At 46.8% G+C, this 15,609-nt stretch overlaps 1 protein-coding gene across 25 annotated transcripts in view; it reads left to right on the forward strand.

Moving 5' to 3' along the window:
* The window catches only part of RBFOX2 (RNA binding fox-1 homolog 2), a 171,084-nt gene that overhangs the window by 76,165 nt on the left and 79,310 nt on the right, over positions 1 to 15,609 (forward strand). For 6 of the 25 annotated variants that reach the window (XR_005259045.1, XR_005259046.1, XR_005259049.1 and 3 more), the window contains exon 1: positions 4,054 to 7,805. The exons of 8 other annotated variants lie outside the window; for them this stretch is intronic. Coding sequence is in view for 10 of the 17 variants with exons in the window: in XM_038154571.1 (XP_038010499.1) it covers positions 7,497 to 7,805 (309 nt within the window). In the remaining 7 variants the exon portion in view is untranslated. 11 more of the 25 variants (XM_038154567.1, XM_038154582.1, XR_005259050.1 and 8 more) reach the window with 8 other exon arrangements.

Consider the following 15,609-nt stretch of genomic DNA (forward strand, 5'->3'; position numbering starts at 1 on the left):
ATAGAAGCAACCACACTGGACATTTCAAACATCTTACTTAGTGCAGGTAGGCTGGGCTGGGAAGCAGGGTTGCCTGGGGAAGTGGGGGTGCCTGTTACTGAGAGTGAAAGAACTGGTTCATGCAGCTGCATATCTGATAGCAGTTTTAATCTATCAAATAGGGATGCTGTCATATGTTTGGAGAACAGGAAGTGGAATAGACCTATTGCTGGTGGGGAATGATCTGAGTAAATACAGACCTAACCTCAGCTGCATGCTGGCACACAAATATTAATTAAAGGCTTGGATAAAAATAAAGAATGTGGTAAAAGGCAACACAAATCCATTACAACTGGTTATGCCTTATCAGCCTGCCTGTTTTTAAGATAACCAGTTTTCTTACCTTGATGATGTGTGTTTTACATAGTGGGATGACATCTCTTACTATGGACAGGTTCTACAGCATCTGATGTGGTGCTGCAGAGGAAAGTACTAATGAGACTAGAGAAGATGCAGTTTAGTGCTGGAAATGTGAAGCAGAGCTGATGTTGTTCTGGGTGATGCCTTTAAAAATAAAGATGAGCACAGGCTAGATCAGGTGCAAGAACATGCTTCTAGAGGTTGGGAAATAGCCTGCCTGTCATGTGACAGAAGACTGGAACAGCTGCTTGATTGGATGATTAGAGAGGGAACACATGGGGAAGGTTAGTTGTAAGGGAAAGAGAAAATATGGCTAAGCCGTAGGACAGTACGGGCACAAGAACAAAGGAAAGGCAGAAATTGCTCAGGAATAGCATTAAGCTGGAGAACACAAATGCCAGATATTCTAGAGCAGCCTTTTGGCTGGGGCAGTGTAAAACCCAGCTCTAAGATGCAGTGTGATAAATTTTATGAAAAGTTAAGAAGATGTTGTATCATAGCAGTTGATCTGTGTGTCAGGAGATCTTTTCCAGTCTTCATATTTCTGTAAATTTAAAATTATTCATATATGTAAGCATCTGCAGGAACAAGGCTATGATTTTATAACAGTTACCTTACCTAACTTGTGTTACTGGAAATGCATGGGCATAGTAGGTTGCATGGTAATGTAGTTGGACTATTATCCAGAAACAGAATTATGGAGTGCAGCGCCCTCTTATATTTGACTAATATTTGTTTCAAGTCAGTGTGCAGTAGTAAATCAGCTCCTGTGGCCAGTCTTGGAGAAAATTCAGTAGTTTATTACTGGTCAGTAAAGTCCTGCTCTGTGCACCTTGGCACATATGAGTTTAAAACTAGCCTTTGTCATTTAATTACCTGAGGGACACAAGAAGTGCAACGCTTTTTTACTAAGGTATCACACGAATATCTTAAAGCTGGTTAAGTCACAGTATTTAAGTTTGTGTCAAAAACTTCAAAGCATGGCAGTTTTATTGGATCTGTAGTTAAAATAGCAGAGGAGCTTAGGTGATCTCCCCTTCCTTGTTTTATTTTGCCCATTTGATGGGTATTTATAGATAGGAAGATATCTGTACTAGGATATGGAACTGTTTTATTCCCCTGAGGCCTGGTTGGAAATGACAAGAACTGGATTGTGAAATAAATGTAAAGTTTTTAGCTTAGTTAGGGATTTGGTTTTAAAACCTGGGGCAGTAATATGAAGTAGCAAAAACAGCCTGTGGAAAAGTCTTCGGGTTTGTATAAATTAATGCCTTTTCATAAAAAGATTTTATTGGAGATACTAAATTGCTTGAGTGCATAGTAATGAGCTATGCAAAAGAATGAAGGGCAGGCACCTTTTGAACATGTAGTTACAGAAAAGAGAAGGAAATAAAAAAGTATTGGTCTTTCAGAGGAAACCAGATTCTATCTGTGCCCCCAGGCAGGCGATGCAGGGAATGCTGAGAGGTAGCCAAAAAGCCCTCTGGTGAGGAGGAAGGGACATAATGGTGATCCCTGGAAAGCTCTTTTGGGTCTGTTTGGGGTGAAATAAATTGGCCAAAGGCAGAATGAGATGGAAGTTCATTGTGGGAGCCTCATCTTTTTTCCTCAGTTTAGAGATCTAGAAACATAGCTGCTTTCCCATTTATGGACAATTAATTTCTTTGTCTGTCTTTCTTTGCAAATCTTCACACAGAAACAATGGCTATAGAAACTTTTATTTATTTATTTGTTTGCGTATTTATTTTTTTATTTAAGATGTAGAAAATGTCATGCTTTATACTCCCCAAATTGGTCATGCTCCTTTTGTAAGAAAGTGGCCCTGTGCCTCTAGGAAAGATGATGAGAGTGGGCGACAGCTGCTATAAGCACTCACCCAGCTCATAGCTGTCCTTTCCTGAGGCTCTCAGAAGGAAAGGGCAGTGGGAGCAGAGGATGAGCCAGGAGCTGTCCTGCTGGGTTGAGTGGGTCGGAGGGCTTTGGATTAGGCACCCCTTACCTGAATGACGAAGGAAGATTTGTTGCATGCAAATGGTACTAGATAATGATCCACATAATTAACTCCTGAAAAGAAGTAAACCAGAAGTTTAACTCTTTCTAAGTGGGAGGAAATTATGGGTGACAATAGAAAGGCAGCTGCCCTAGAGCTAGGCTGAGGGAGGCTGTTTAGTGGTGCACAGCAGCACTACAGAAAAGTTAAAGATTAGAAATGCAAAAACCCCCTGACTTTATGCATTTAAAATGGTGTGTGTGGGGAAAATTTGGCTAGCCCTTCTTGGTTTGATCACTGTAGCATGTTTATTTTTGAAACCTCAGAGGGAGGGGTTTTATCCCTGCTATCCTTTGGAGGAAGGTGGGAATCTTTTGAGGGCTTAGGCTGTTAACTCTTTGAGAGCCCAGGTTTGGTCCACTGTCCACCCGTCACTACAAAAATCTTGGTGTGTTTTTTTTTTCTTTTTGTAGTGATGGGTGAAACCTCATGCCATTTGTTGTGGGAGGTCAGGCCCCCTCGGTGCTCCTCCTGGCCCTCGATGATGTATCTTTTAAGAATCAGCAGCAGGCCCTCGGATGTCTGGTAACAGGGCTGGCATGTGAGGCTGCTGGGGTGAGCCTGCTGGCCAAGCAGCTCCCCATCTGTCCCTGTCGGTCAGGGAGCAGATTCCTCCCTGGGAATGAGGAGGGTGAGCTTCCTAAAATGGGCACAACAACTGGCCCTGCCCAGTCTTGCCCCCTTCTCCCTGCTGCTCACTGTCCCATGTGACAGAGTTAATCCCCCTCGCCGCCCCCAGTTTGACTAGAACAGCTGAGGGGGACAACCCACCGGCCCAAGGCTGGGGCAGTGGAGGCCATTCCAGGGCCCAGCTCCCCCCGCCAGCCTCGGTTCCGGCAGCTGTCCCTGCTTGCCTCAGCTAGGGAGGGAGGGAGAAGCGTTAAATGATATGGGCACATGCTCCCTTGTGAAAGAGATCCCTTCAGTTTGAGACATTAGTGTGGCTTCTTCCCTCTCCCTCCCTCCTTCCCTGACACCAAAGGGTTTTACTATGCTAATCCCAGCACCTGTCCCTGCAGAGGACAGCAAAAAGGGTATGGTGGTGGGGGAGGAACAGTCCCATATGTTTTTCCCTGTCCTGGATTGGGAGTGTTCCCTCTGACGCACCTAGAGCCCAGAACATATGCTCTTTTCAGATCCTAAATGCTGTTTGCTTCCTCCCATCCCTGGCAGCAGTGGCTGCAAAGATCCCGTGTCCCCCTCTTCCTGGCAGTTGCTCTGTTTGCTGCCTGGGAATCACAGGACACTCCTCATTCGAGGCTTGCAGGGCCGTTTTCAGTAGAGGATTTCTAATTTTAGGAGCCTCCGCCGCCTATGGTTGAGCGCTGCCTTGCTGGATCCCAGAAGAGAGGGGCTGAGCTGTGCCGAGCCAGGCAGCTCCTTTTTATTTTCAGCTGAGCTAGTGTCAACCTGAGTGGCCCCAGAGGCCCGAGCCAAGCACTGCGCAGGGCTGCCAGAGTCCTTCCCACAAGGCTGAAAGACGGAGACTCGGATTTGAAGCTTCCAGTCCTGTGTCCATTTGGCCTTTAGCTGGAGGATCTTTGGCTATGTATGGTGTGTATTGTATGGATTACCAATACCCAGTCGTCCAGGTAAGCTAAAGGACAGTGGTGACTTTAAGGAGTTTTGCTCTCTGTGTTGTTTGGGCAAAACTGGAGCTTATATGCTGGTTTTATAGAAGGATACTGCTTCCAAGCTGGGCTTCTTGGGTCCCAGGCCTCTGCCCAGAGACTCTGTAGATGGCTTTGAAGCTCCTGCACCTGAGCACTACCGTTTGATACTTTTTAACTCCAAGATTTGTCTTGTTTGAGATTTGTGTATTCTGGTTCACATTTTTTGCCTTTTTCTTTGATCATTTGTTTGTTTGTAGGGGATGTTGAACTGACAGCAGTGCTGTGCTTTGCAAACTGGCGTGTTGTTGCGTGTCTCACCGTGTTGTCGGGGCACATGTGACCTGTATGTGTGACTGCAGCCTGTCCCACAGGGATGCTGAGCCACCCAGAGCAGCTCCTCACCTATTCTCCTCCTCCCTCCTCCAAAATCACCCACAAAACCTCTGACAAAATCTCATTTGTCACATTTTTGCTTTTGGAGGTCCAGAGAGGATGTGTAGGGTGAAAGGAATGGTGGGTTTGAGAGCAGCGCTCGGGGCTGGGCGATGTCTGTATTGCAGCCTCTGCTGGGGGAGGGGGCTATATTTGGAGCACATGTGACATTTGCTGGCCCAGTGTGTGGAGTCTTGGAGAAGACAGAGGCTGTGTGGGTCAGGCTCAAATACTTTTGGAGCCAAGTGAAAGATGATGTTCTCTGGGCAGTCCTTGGCTATTCAATGTCAGCACTCCGTGTCCTTACAAGCACCAAGTTTATCCAGAAAATGTGAAATGTAGACTAGCAGTTCAAGATTATCTACCATGAGATACATCAGATAGCTACTAAATAGTATTTTGTTAGGTTACCTTGTATCGGGGGTTTTATTACCCAGATGAATAGAATCCACCAGCAGAAGTGTGTCTTTTGGTTGTTAAGATTTGTTCCTGATAAATTGGTTCTTTGCGCTTGAAACTCTCTTTTTCTTCCCTCTGGCCTTGGTCCAGCTGGCAGGTTTGCTCCATCTAAACTTGAGCCAGCACAGAAATGCAGGTAATGGGATGTTAAAATTGAAGGCTATGCTTGCTTTCCGCCCTTAGTAGCAAAGGGTGGTAAATAATATAGCAAAAAAACCCCACCAAAAACGACAACATATCCTGAAACTTTCTGAAAGCAGAGTGTTTGTGGACTCCTCCTCTTCCTAGTTCCATGATTTCTATGAGTGTTAAACTAACCCAAGCATTTAGACTACTACATGTAGACTACTTAGTCAAACTAGAAGTTAGTTTTTCATCTGTGCTTTCATCAGTGTGATTTCAGTGGCCTTGTCCTTTGGCCTGCTGCATAAACATCTTCTCCATCTTCTTTTCCATTAGAATTTGAATGCTTGGAGTTAACCAGAAACCATGGTGTACATCTGTGCAAACACAGAAGAGAATATAAAAGTGTCACAGACATGCTCAGGTGGGAGCAAGGAGCTTTGCCTGGCAAGATGAGGATTATCAGCTGTGCCCTGGCACTGCAGAGACAGACTAGTTAAATTTGCCCATAGTTATTTCAGAACACTACTTCTGCAGCACAGTAACAAAGTTTTGATGCGTATGTGCCCGTTATGTATGAGAAAGTGTAAGAACTCATAAGTATTGGCATCTAGAGCTGTTCTGAATATATTGCTTTTTGAATAAATGCAGTAAGTAGGAAGGGGTGATCTCATGGCTCTGAGCTGTGTGTTCTTCAGGCTTCCTGCCTTCAGCTCTGCTCATGCTTCTTTGTTCTTTTCAGCAGCAAGATTTGCAGTTTGGGTTTTGGTTTTGCTTAGTAGAGCGTGGCAAACTGTCATGGTAAATTCAGGAGTGGTTCCATGATTCTCACGTAGGAGAAGCTAAGTGGAGGTCCACCAAATTATTCTGCATGGTCGTGACACAACATGTGACCCCCCATGCGGGAACTCATGCAGACTTGTGTTTCTTGTTGCCTGAGCACATCTACTGAAAATTGGGCGTTTTCTCTTGCTCAACAGGAGCAAAGGTGGATATATTCCAAGCATGGGGAAGGGGATGCTTTCTGGCCCACAATGGAGATGAAAGAGGCGGACCAGCAGTAGATCACACTGAAGGGAATTCCCACTCTGCTGGCACATGAGCAAGGCAGATGTACCTACTGGGTGGTGGGAGGCAGTGCAAGGGATGGTTCAGTGCATGGCTGGGCATTTCAATTTCCTTAGAAGACTCTTTCTGATGGCAAGTATTTCTGGAGGTTCCTCAGGTGAAGGCCAGTGGAGTAGAAATGGTGCTATTCTGGTTAACAGTGGTGGGATGATGTCCATAAGGTCTGTGCTACAGCCCTAGATCTGGGACAAGAAGGTGCTACCTCATGGCACAGACAAGAGTGAACACAACAGTTAAAGTACTTAAGTGGAGAGAATAAGGCGATTATCCTGAGTGATTTGCAGAGGTCTGATGAATGAGATGCACAATGCTGAAAACCTGGTGCTTTGTCATGTCAAAGGTTTAAGGAGGTAATAGTGGTTTTTGCTGTTTTTAAATGGAATTTACACTTGACATAAAACTGTGCTCCAGAATCTCAGGTTTATAATGGGGGTCGGGGGGGAGAGGGGAGAAACCAAATCCACTACTTTCCTTGGTTTTGCAACATTGCATGTAAATATTGTAACTTGCAAGTTACCAGAGAGGATGAGCTAACACAGAAAAACGTGGACTCTGACTCAGACCTGTGGGCTGCAGACATGGAGGCTGCCTCCCTCCCAGAGGATCCCACACCACGGTTCGGTTGTGTTGGGTGGCTGGCCCATGACTCTCTGCCTCCATGTGCTGGTGGCATGTAAGGGCTTCTGGTGTCTTGGTCTCCTGCTTTTCACAACAGAGGAGAGACTGGCTTGTGACACATGCTCCTGCTGGCCTGCTGAATGAGGAGTGAAAGGGGAAGGGAAGGAAAGGAAGAAGGGAGGGAGCCAGAGGTCAGTTTGCAGCAAGGGAAATTGGGAAACTAAAAAGCATCGTGGGTCAGCATGGGCTCCTTGGAGAGCAGTGCTGTAGCAGAAGCTAGTGAAGCAAAATCACTGTGCTTTTATTTTTTTTTTCCCATGTAAATTATGACTGGCATATTCATGCAAAGAACACATGGGGATTCAAGGTGTTACTGCACTATAATTTGGCTTTTTTGCTGCTAAAGCCTGGGGAGTCTCTTGAGTACCAGGTGTCAAGAAGAGATACATCAGAAGCACAACTTGCCTGAGCTGGTTTTATCTCTGCGTCATGAGCACTGGAGCATCAGTACAGTCATCTTGTCTAACTGTGGGATTGGCAGACCTGCGCTCAGCCATGTCTGTGGGTTTCCATGGGTGCAATGTTGGGAAAAATCAATCTGAGCATCTCAGATCCCGTCTGGCAAATGGGGTAGCAGTGTATCACTCTGTTCTACGGGGTCGCTGAGAGAACAGATGCTGTCAGCCGTGGCATGCTCAGGTGCTCAGGGCCAGATGCTTGCTGAAGATAAATGGGAGGGGAAAAAAGCAAGCTGGGAAGGAGTCCAGCGGTCTCCAGGTTGTATGATGATAGAAATGCAGATCCTGGCACGGATAGTGCTTCCGGTTCAGCCAACACGCCGTGTAACCCACGCGTTCTCCCTTTTGTGGCAGAAAGGAGGTCTGTGCAAAACTGACAGCTGTCTCTCCAGCATCGTCCAGCCGGGAGATGCTTTCTCCTGCCTGCTGAGGTTCAGGCGGGGGAGGCCTGGGGCGCTGGGAATGGTAGGTGTGGAGGAGCTCGGGCCGGCCCTGAGGTTCTGCCGGCCGGGCCCGGCGCTGCATGGGGCCACCACCTTCGCTTTTGTTTCCAGCTCGCGTTTGCGCCTTCGCCGAGCCTCCCGGTTCCCGGGGAGCAGCGCGGAGTCCCGGCGGGCAGGCGAGGGAGCGCCTGGCTGGGGCGAGGGCTGGCCGGGCCGTGCCGAGCCCAGCCGGGCGGGGCGAGGCGGGGCGCGGCGGGGGCGGCCCCGGCTCGCATTAATTACCTTCGGCATTCGGGGCGGTGCTTCCCGCAGCCATCTGGCTGAGCCGGGGGGGCGGCGGGGGGGGGAGGGAGGGGGAAGAAGGGGAGGAACACGGGAGAAGAAAGAGAGGAAAAAGGGCTCGGGGAGCACCGCGCCGGCGAGGCAGCGCAGCGCAGGCAGCCGCCGCCGCCGCCCGCCTCCACGGGGCTGCTGCTTTTTTAATTTAATTTTATTTTTTTCTCTTTTTTGTAAATTTTCCCTCTCCCGTGCGGTCGGCCTCCCCCATTTTGGTTTATGGAGAAAAAGAAAATGGTAACTCAGGTAAGGGTGGCGGGAGGGCCGGGCTCCGGCGGCTGCCCGCCCGGCTTTGTCTGGAGCGGTGCGGCAGGGAGCTCCGCCGCGCCGGGCGCCCGCGGTGGGAGCTTTGGGGAAGGGGTTCCTGCGGTCCCCCTGCCCGGAGCAGCCTCGCAGTGCCCTCTAGAGAGAGCGGTGCGCGAGGGGCACGGGTCGCCCCTGCTTCGAGTTAGGCTAAACCCGCCTTTGAACAGCCGATCCCGAAGGTGTACGGCTTCCCCGCCGCTTCGCCATCGGGCTGCCGGTCACCGCGGGGGCCGGGAAGCCCTTGTAGGTAGCTGTAGGCGTGGGGCTGCCCGTGTCTTCCCGGGGGAAAGCGGCTGACGTTTCCTGAGGAGCGCGCCCAGCTGCCAGGGCCATCGCGCATCCACCGCAAAGGGTTTTCGTCGGACAGTGCTCGCCTTTTAAGGCTACTGTATGCTTTTGGATGTTGAATTTTTTTTTTTTTTTTTTCCTGGCATGGCATATGCAACTCGCCGCCGGAGGGAGCGGGCAAAGGGAGGGAGGAGTAGGAAAGCGGCATCGTGGAGCTAGACTCCTTTGGAGTTAGGCATTATATAATGTCCCCGCAGTGCCTTGCAGAGATGGAAATCTTTGGGGGATATTCCCAAAGGAGGTGGAGGGAAGGACTCTCAGAAGGAACTTTTCTTCAAATCTGGGTTTCACAAGTGCTTTTTTTCTATACAGCATTGCAGGTCTTTAGAATAGATGCATGCTGCTTTTTTGGCTTTCCTTAGCTCTGGCTGAAGCCCCCTTCACTGGCTGGCTGAAGCCCCCTTCACTAGCTGCTGCTGAGATCCTGCATGTCCCACTACAAGGGGCATCTCTGTCACTGGTGCCTAACTCAGAATGAATCTGCTGCGAGAAGTGACACCCACTTTGACCCTTTCCCTCTCTCATCTCGCATTGATTGTCAGTGGCTGAAAAGTAGATCTCTGTCCACTCTAAAGGTATCTTCCCAGGCTCCCAAGCCCCACCTTCTGCTTCTGCTATTTAGTCCCTTCCATTAGAGTCCTTTTTATCTGGACCAAGGCTTTCTGATCTGAGACAGAAGAGCTCTGCAGAAATCTCGTGGGGCTTTCTGTACCTATATTTAGTTTAGCAAATGATGCTGGAAAGCTGTGTCTCTGCAGTCAGCGTCCATTTGTGTTTTGCTGTGTGCTCAGAGTATGCCTGGTCAGATGGAGGTGTGTGCCCTTAAGCTGCAGGTGTGCACATTTCAGAGAGTTGTTCCACACAGCTTTGTGTTGCAGTGTGCTCTCAGCCACCGCCGTCACGCTCAAAGCCTGTGTCTGTGCAGTGCAGAAAGGTGCCTGGGTCACTGGGACCCAGGCTTGGGGATGTGCAGAGCTGGGAAGGATGAGATTCTAGTGGAGCACTGGCGGAAACAGGGAGGGTATAAACTCATTTAAAGGTTTAGGATATACTAATGGACTCCGGGGAGATCTGTCTTCCTCAGAAACTCTTAATTTATTGACGTAGGGAAGGAGGTATCAAGACCGTGGGTTATTGTACTGTTTGACCTTGAATTACGATTTTCTTAAGAGTATGTACTATTTAGGATAGGTTTTCAGGATTTGCATTGTGTATTTACATGCTGAGATGCTGGAGAAGATGCATATTAAAAAAACAGTAGGAGAGGAGAACTCGGACTGTGTTTCAGTGGGGTATCCAGATGAACGATGGATAGCCCTTGTACACAGAGTTGAGGGAGACAGCACAGGCGAATTTGGCTCTAGCAGAGTGCTGCCTTTTCTCAGGGGGATCATTTGGCTGCTAGGCTGGTCCTTAGCAGTCACTGCAGGTTTGGCCAAGTGTGGGGCTGAAGGAGCATGGCACATTCAAGACAATATCCCCAGCCATGTTATTCTTATTTGGCAGTGTTGTTTGAAGCAGTGGAGTGCCATTATTTAAACCTGTGAACTTGCTTCCTTGGGGCTCTGTCTCATTTATGAAAAGTAAATATTGTTGGTATGTTAAGCTGGTAATTGCCACTGAATGAATTCAACATTGCTACACTCTTGCTCTGTTTAGTTCAGTCTCCAGAAAACATTGCTTACCTGGTCTGAGTTCTCTTGCATTGTAAGGAGCAAGCTTGCTGTCTTCCTTGGAGATCTGGGAGATGAGCTTCTGCATAGGCATGACAAGTTGATAGAACAGAATAAATATGAGTGTGTGGAGTGACAAGACTAGAAACAGCGATAGAAAGAAATGGGAGATGCTGGAAGGTAGAAACGTGCTTGAAAAAGAGGAAACAAAAATTGCTAATGAGAGTAAGATCTAGATTCATTAACAGATAGTACCTTAGCCTTATCCCCCTTAATCCTAAATCAGTGAAAATGAGTGTTAAACGCGGCCCAGTACGTTATGTACTAATTGCAGATAAAAGAGAGAGTCTTCTGTGGATGGGCATTATATGCTAAAAGGCTTTTTCTCTGTGTGGTGCATGCTGAGGTTGCTGGCTTGTGTGGAGCACAAAGCCCTCCCTTTCTTGGACAGCCCAGTGCCTTGCTGGCGTTTTCCTCTAAATCTGTTTCCCATCAGGGCTGGGAGAGGGGGAAGGTGTCGAGCATCTCACAGAGTGGGGAGGGAGCTGCCGCCTCCTTCAGGGGTCCCCCCAACTCATGTGGCAGCCGGCAGTGCTGAGTGTGTGTGTGTGTGTGTCTTTGTAATGAATCCCCCCGCCATTGTCTGCTCCCCTCCCTGCTCTCAGCAATGGAACCTTTCACCTGGGCTGCTGCCCACTGGTGGGCCTTCTTCCAAGATAGGAGGAGGAGGAGGAAGGGCTGCTTGTGGTAATTAAAACCAGACCTTGGAGAACTGTTATTTTCTGACCTCAGTACCCCTTTTTCCTTCTTTATCTGTCTTGAGTTCCCAGCTTTTGATGTGGGTGTAAGCAGAAACATCAGAAACTCTGCTTTTGTGCAGCTGTAGAATCACCAGTCTCCATTTTGTAGCACCATGTGAAGCATCTTTGCTGCCCTGCCTGCCAGCATGCCCCCTCTTGTCCCCCCAGCACCCCTTGGAGGCTCCAGCCAGTGCCGTTTATCTTGGCACGTGTTTAACTTGCTACACTCTGCCCAGGGCTCAGGGAGGTGATGGCGTTTGTGGCTTTGAGACTAATTTATGTCCTTGTTAAAATGAACCAGCAAGCAGTCTCATTTTTTCCAGAGGTTTTCTTCCCTTTCCCTTCCCCCTTCCATAACCCTTTCCCTCCCAGACCCTGTGTGTAGCTGTGAGACAACTTGTGCAGCCAAAAGTTGCTTGCTTAGTCAGTGATTTGTTTTTTTAAATTAGGAAAACCCAACAATTGCAGTGCTCCTTAAATGGAGATCTTATTTAAATCAGAGCAGCGGCTGACTCATTAAAGGCTGCTCTGTCTCCTTTTCGTTCCTCTGCCTCATTCCCTTTCCCTGTCTTTCTCTACTTCCCATTACAGTAATGGTGTGATAAAACAGATCTTTGTGTCCATGTTGGGATCATGCAGGGATGGGTAGTTGAAGTGGGAAGACAGGAGATAGGGAACCCTGTCACGACAGCCACCTTGTGCTAGCTTAAAATGTACAATGCATCCCATTATAGGAGACCATCCTCCTTTGTCTGAACTGTGTGAGTCCCAGAACAGCCTCCCCCCTCCCATCCCCTTATGGCTGCTTTAGGTTCTGTTCCCCTCCAGGCAAGTTGGATGCTGCAGAATTCTCCTGCTCCTTTAAAAGAAAGAATTAAGGAAGAAAAGCTTTATCTGTGTGTGGTAGAAGCCCCCCTTTTTTTTCCTCCTGGACTTCTCTTAGGACCTACCATTATTTCCATGTCCCTTTTCCCTGTTTTGAAGATTGTGTGTCCCTTTCCTTTCAATTCAGTTGTCCCTGCTGCTTGCTCTGTGCTTCGGTGTTATCTTGCAAACTTGCATAAACTGCCTGAAGGGAATTGCTCTCTTCTCTGTCCCTGGACTTCTGCTCTTCCCTTTTCTTTGCTGTTCAAGAAATGGTGCTTGTTTACATGATATCTGACTCAGTGCCTATACCTATCCCCCAGTTTTTCATTCCCTTCTCCTGCATATCTTAGGGCTTCTCCTTAGTGCTGCAAGACACCATGTCAGCATCAAATGTTTGTGTGAGAGATATCCTGTCCAATCACTTTTCCAGGAGACTGTCCCCTGGGAATGCAAAGATTAATCTGCATCTCACTTTCCCTGATATTAGGACATAGTTGCTTGAGGTGGGGCTATGGGTTGTGTCTGGAACTGTTGTTATACTTAGAGATTTAACTGCTGGTTGAGAAGGGCTTACTCTTAAGGGCCTAAAAATCAGTGGGGCCTGTCAGAACCTGGTGAGTGTTTTTTAGTCTTTTTCTCTTTGCCTCCTGTGCTGAGCACTTTGAGATGCATTGGAGTAGAAATGAACCACTGCAGATGCTTGTAGACCTGCCTTGGGATGGTAGAAGCTTTATTCAATGTTTCCTAGGCAGGATGGAGAAAAGCAACTTGATACAGCACTGCCATTTCCTTCAATCCCTGTCCTAGAAATAACCTCGCTGCTCCCTAGTGCATTTCTTCTGCAGGTGACTAGGTGGTTATCCCCGGGAATTGAGAAATGAGGATGCCTAAGTTGTCTGTGATATTTGATTGCCAAGGCTGTGTAAATTTAACATACGGTTTTAATTGTATTTTAAGAACTATTAATTTATGAAGTATCTGGATCAGTAAAGAGGTTGTAGTGAGCTACCAAAAATTACAAAAGTTCAAGGTTGCAAAAGAGAGAGGCTCTTAAAACCAGCAACATCTTTCCCTCCAGGTTACTAATTCATGATGGCTCCATTGCATTTAATTAGTATTGAGCAACCTACTACTATAAAATTCTAACCCCAGTGCAAACGGGGTCTGCAATGGGTGTCTCTGTGTGTGATGTTTTTTAGATGTGGATTCTGGTCTTACTGACTGCTTTGGGTAAAATGCTCCCTGTTACTGTTTTAGATCCACTTCCAGCAAATGGTGTGTGCAGTTGGCTGCCCCTTTGCAATGAGTTCCTTAATGTACTTACCTCCCAGCTGCCGAGTCACATTCCTTGGAGGTCTGAGTACCAGGGAGGAGATGGTTAATTTGCCTCAGTCTTCTTTTAAATAGAATACTATTTAAAAGGGTATAGTCAGTATTCTTTCTATCAGACATGTTCTCTGGAATCAGAGCAGAGAAATGTTAATTTTCCTACCAAAAGTATTTTGGTATGCTCCTGTAGAGTCACTTATGATCCTCTGCTGTGTGGGATGGTTTTTTTGCTGGGCTGTTGGAAGCTGTGCTGTGACCAATGAGGGCAGGAGATGTATGGGCTGATTTTGTAGGGTTCACAGAAGCCAGAGCAATTAATGCTCAACTGGAAGCTTTTGGAAGAAATAGTGTGTTTTGCCTGCATGAAAGAAAATGGAACAAATGCTGTTCAACAGTGTGCTTTACTTAATACCTGATCTTTTTTTCCTCTACAAAACTGTTCATTAAGCAATATTATTCTTACACTGAATTGAGAATGATCAAGATGGTAATGGGGAGGCATTTCAATTACAGGGCATTTCCGTATTTTAAGTTGGGAAAGAAACCTTCATTTGTTCTCTTTATTTCTGTGGCTATTTATGATACTCTTTAATCAGATGTTTGTATGCTATTTTTTTCCGCAAGAAAGAAAAGAAAAAACAGACAACTCTTTAACTGTCCTCATCAGCTTCAGTGTATGTGGCACCATGATGACCCCTACAAGTTATCGGTGGCAGAATTGCCCATCCCAGATACAACCCACAGACCTCTGCCACTTTGACTGATTATGAATTAGCTGTCATTTTCTGTGCAGACCAGCTTGATCTGTGTTTGCCGGTTGGTTTTGTATATTTGCTGACAGCAGAGGAATGGTGACATTTTGCAGCATTAGGCTCTGGTTTAGGCTTTGGGGGTGTACACTGGTATGCGCATTTTCCCCTCTCTTCTACCCCTGTGTGACCTCTCTTGTCTCACCTCTGCCCTTCATCGTTGGAGGATAGATGGATGCTTCTTCCTGTCACTCTCCCCACGATCCCTGGTCACTAGCTTGTCCCATATGAGCCATACCGTATCCATACTCTCCCAGTCTCCATTCCTCTCCAGTTACATGCCCTCCTATTTTGGGAGACTACTATTTTACCTTGAACCCTTCAGTTCCTTCTCAGCTGATTTTTAGACCTGCTAATTCTTTGCTTTTCTTCCTCCTCCTCCTCCCAATCCTCACTACAGTCTCCTTGTCATAGGCTTTTTTAACTCTCCACCCACTCCCTTCATTCCTCATTTAGTTTGCCTTTTCTGCTCCTATTGCAGTCATACTTGTCTGCTCTATCTCTTTGCTCCCTGTCGCTGCCTGTGCTGATAGTGCTCAGGCTTCTTGTCTCAATTTAATTTTCTCCTGCTGTACTTACAGGTCTATTTCTTGTTTTTTTTGGATTTGAGGTGGGTAACAGCTCCTTGATGTTACATCATCCCTGCAAAGGAGATGGTGCAAAGTATTGGAGGTGGATCATTTCCCTGCTGTCAGTGATCTCCAGACCTAGATCTGACATGGCCAGTATCTCCTGCGAAGCTGAGGATTATGTCCAAACGAGAGCATAGAATCAGAGAAAATGGGGTGCAAGTGGCACTACCAGCCACCCTTAAGAGCATCTTTGTTTCCTGTTAGAATAAACAGTATCTAAACTATTCCTGAGGGCAAGTAGCCTGCTTTAAAAGTATTTGCAATGCCACTGCTGGCCTTTCTGAGCATTGCTAAGTCAATTGCTTTCCTAGTATCTAATATAAAGCTTGTTGCCACCATTTGTTTTTTCTGTGAGAAATATAAAGAAGGGATTGGTTCTTTCATTTTTGGCACGTTTTGCATACTGTTGCTTCTTTTCTATCTTCTTGCCTTTTTTTACCATTGCATATAGCTTTACTGGGAGATTGATTAAAAGTAAGACAGGTGCTGTAATTTTTCATACTTTTGTTGTTGGTCAGATCTTGGTGATCTAACTATAGATTCCTGAAATGCAAATTTTTCTGTAATAAGTTCTCTTAGACTTTTCAAAACATATGTAGTGGTTTCCTCCTCTCTTAATCATAAACATTTAAGATAAAATATGCCCCTTACTTTTTTTCTTGGGTTGGATTGCTATGGCTTAAGTAACAAAAGAAGTCACCAACTCCAAAATCAATTACAGATGGC

This window comes from Motacilla alba, chromosome 1A, assembly GCF_015832195.1.
Source record: "Motacilla alba alba isolate MOTALB_02 chromosome 1A, Motacilla_alba_V1.0_pri, whole genome shotgun sequence".
Lineage (NCBI taxonomy): Eukaryota > Metazoa > Chordata > Aves > Passeriformes > Motacillidae > Motacilla > Motacilla alba.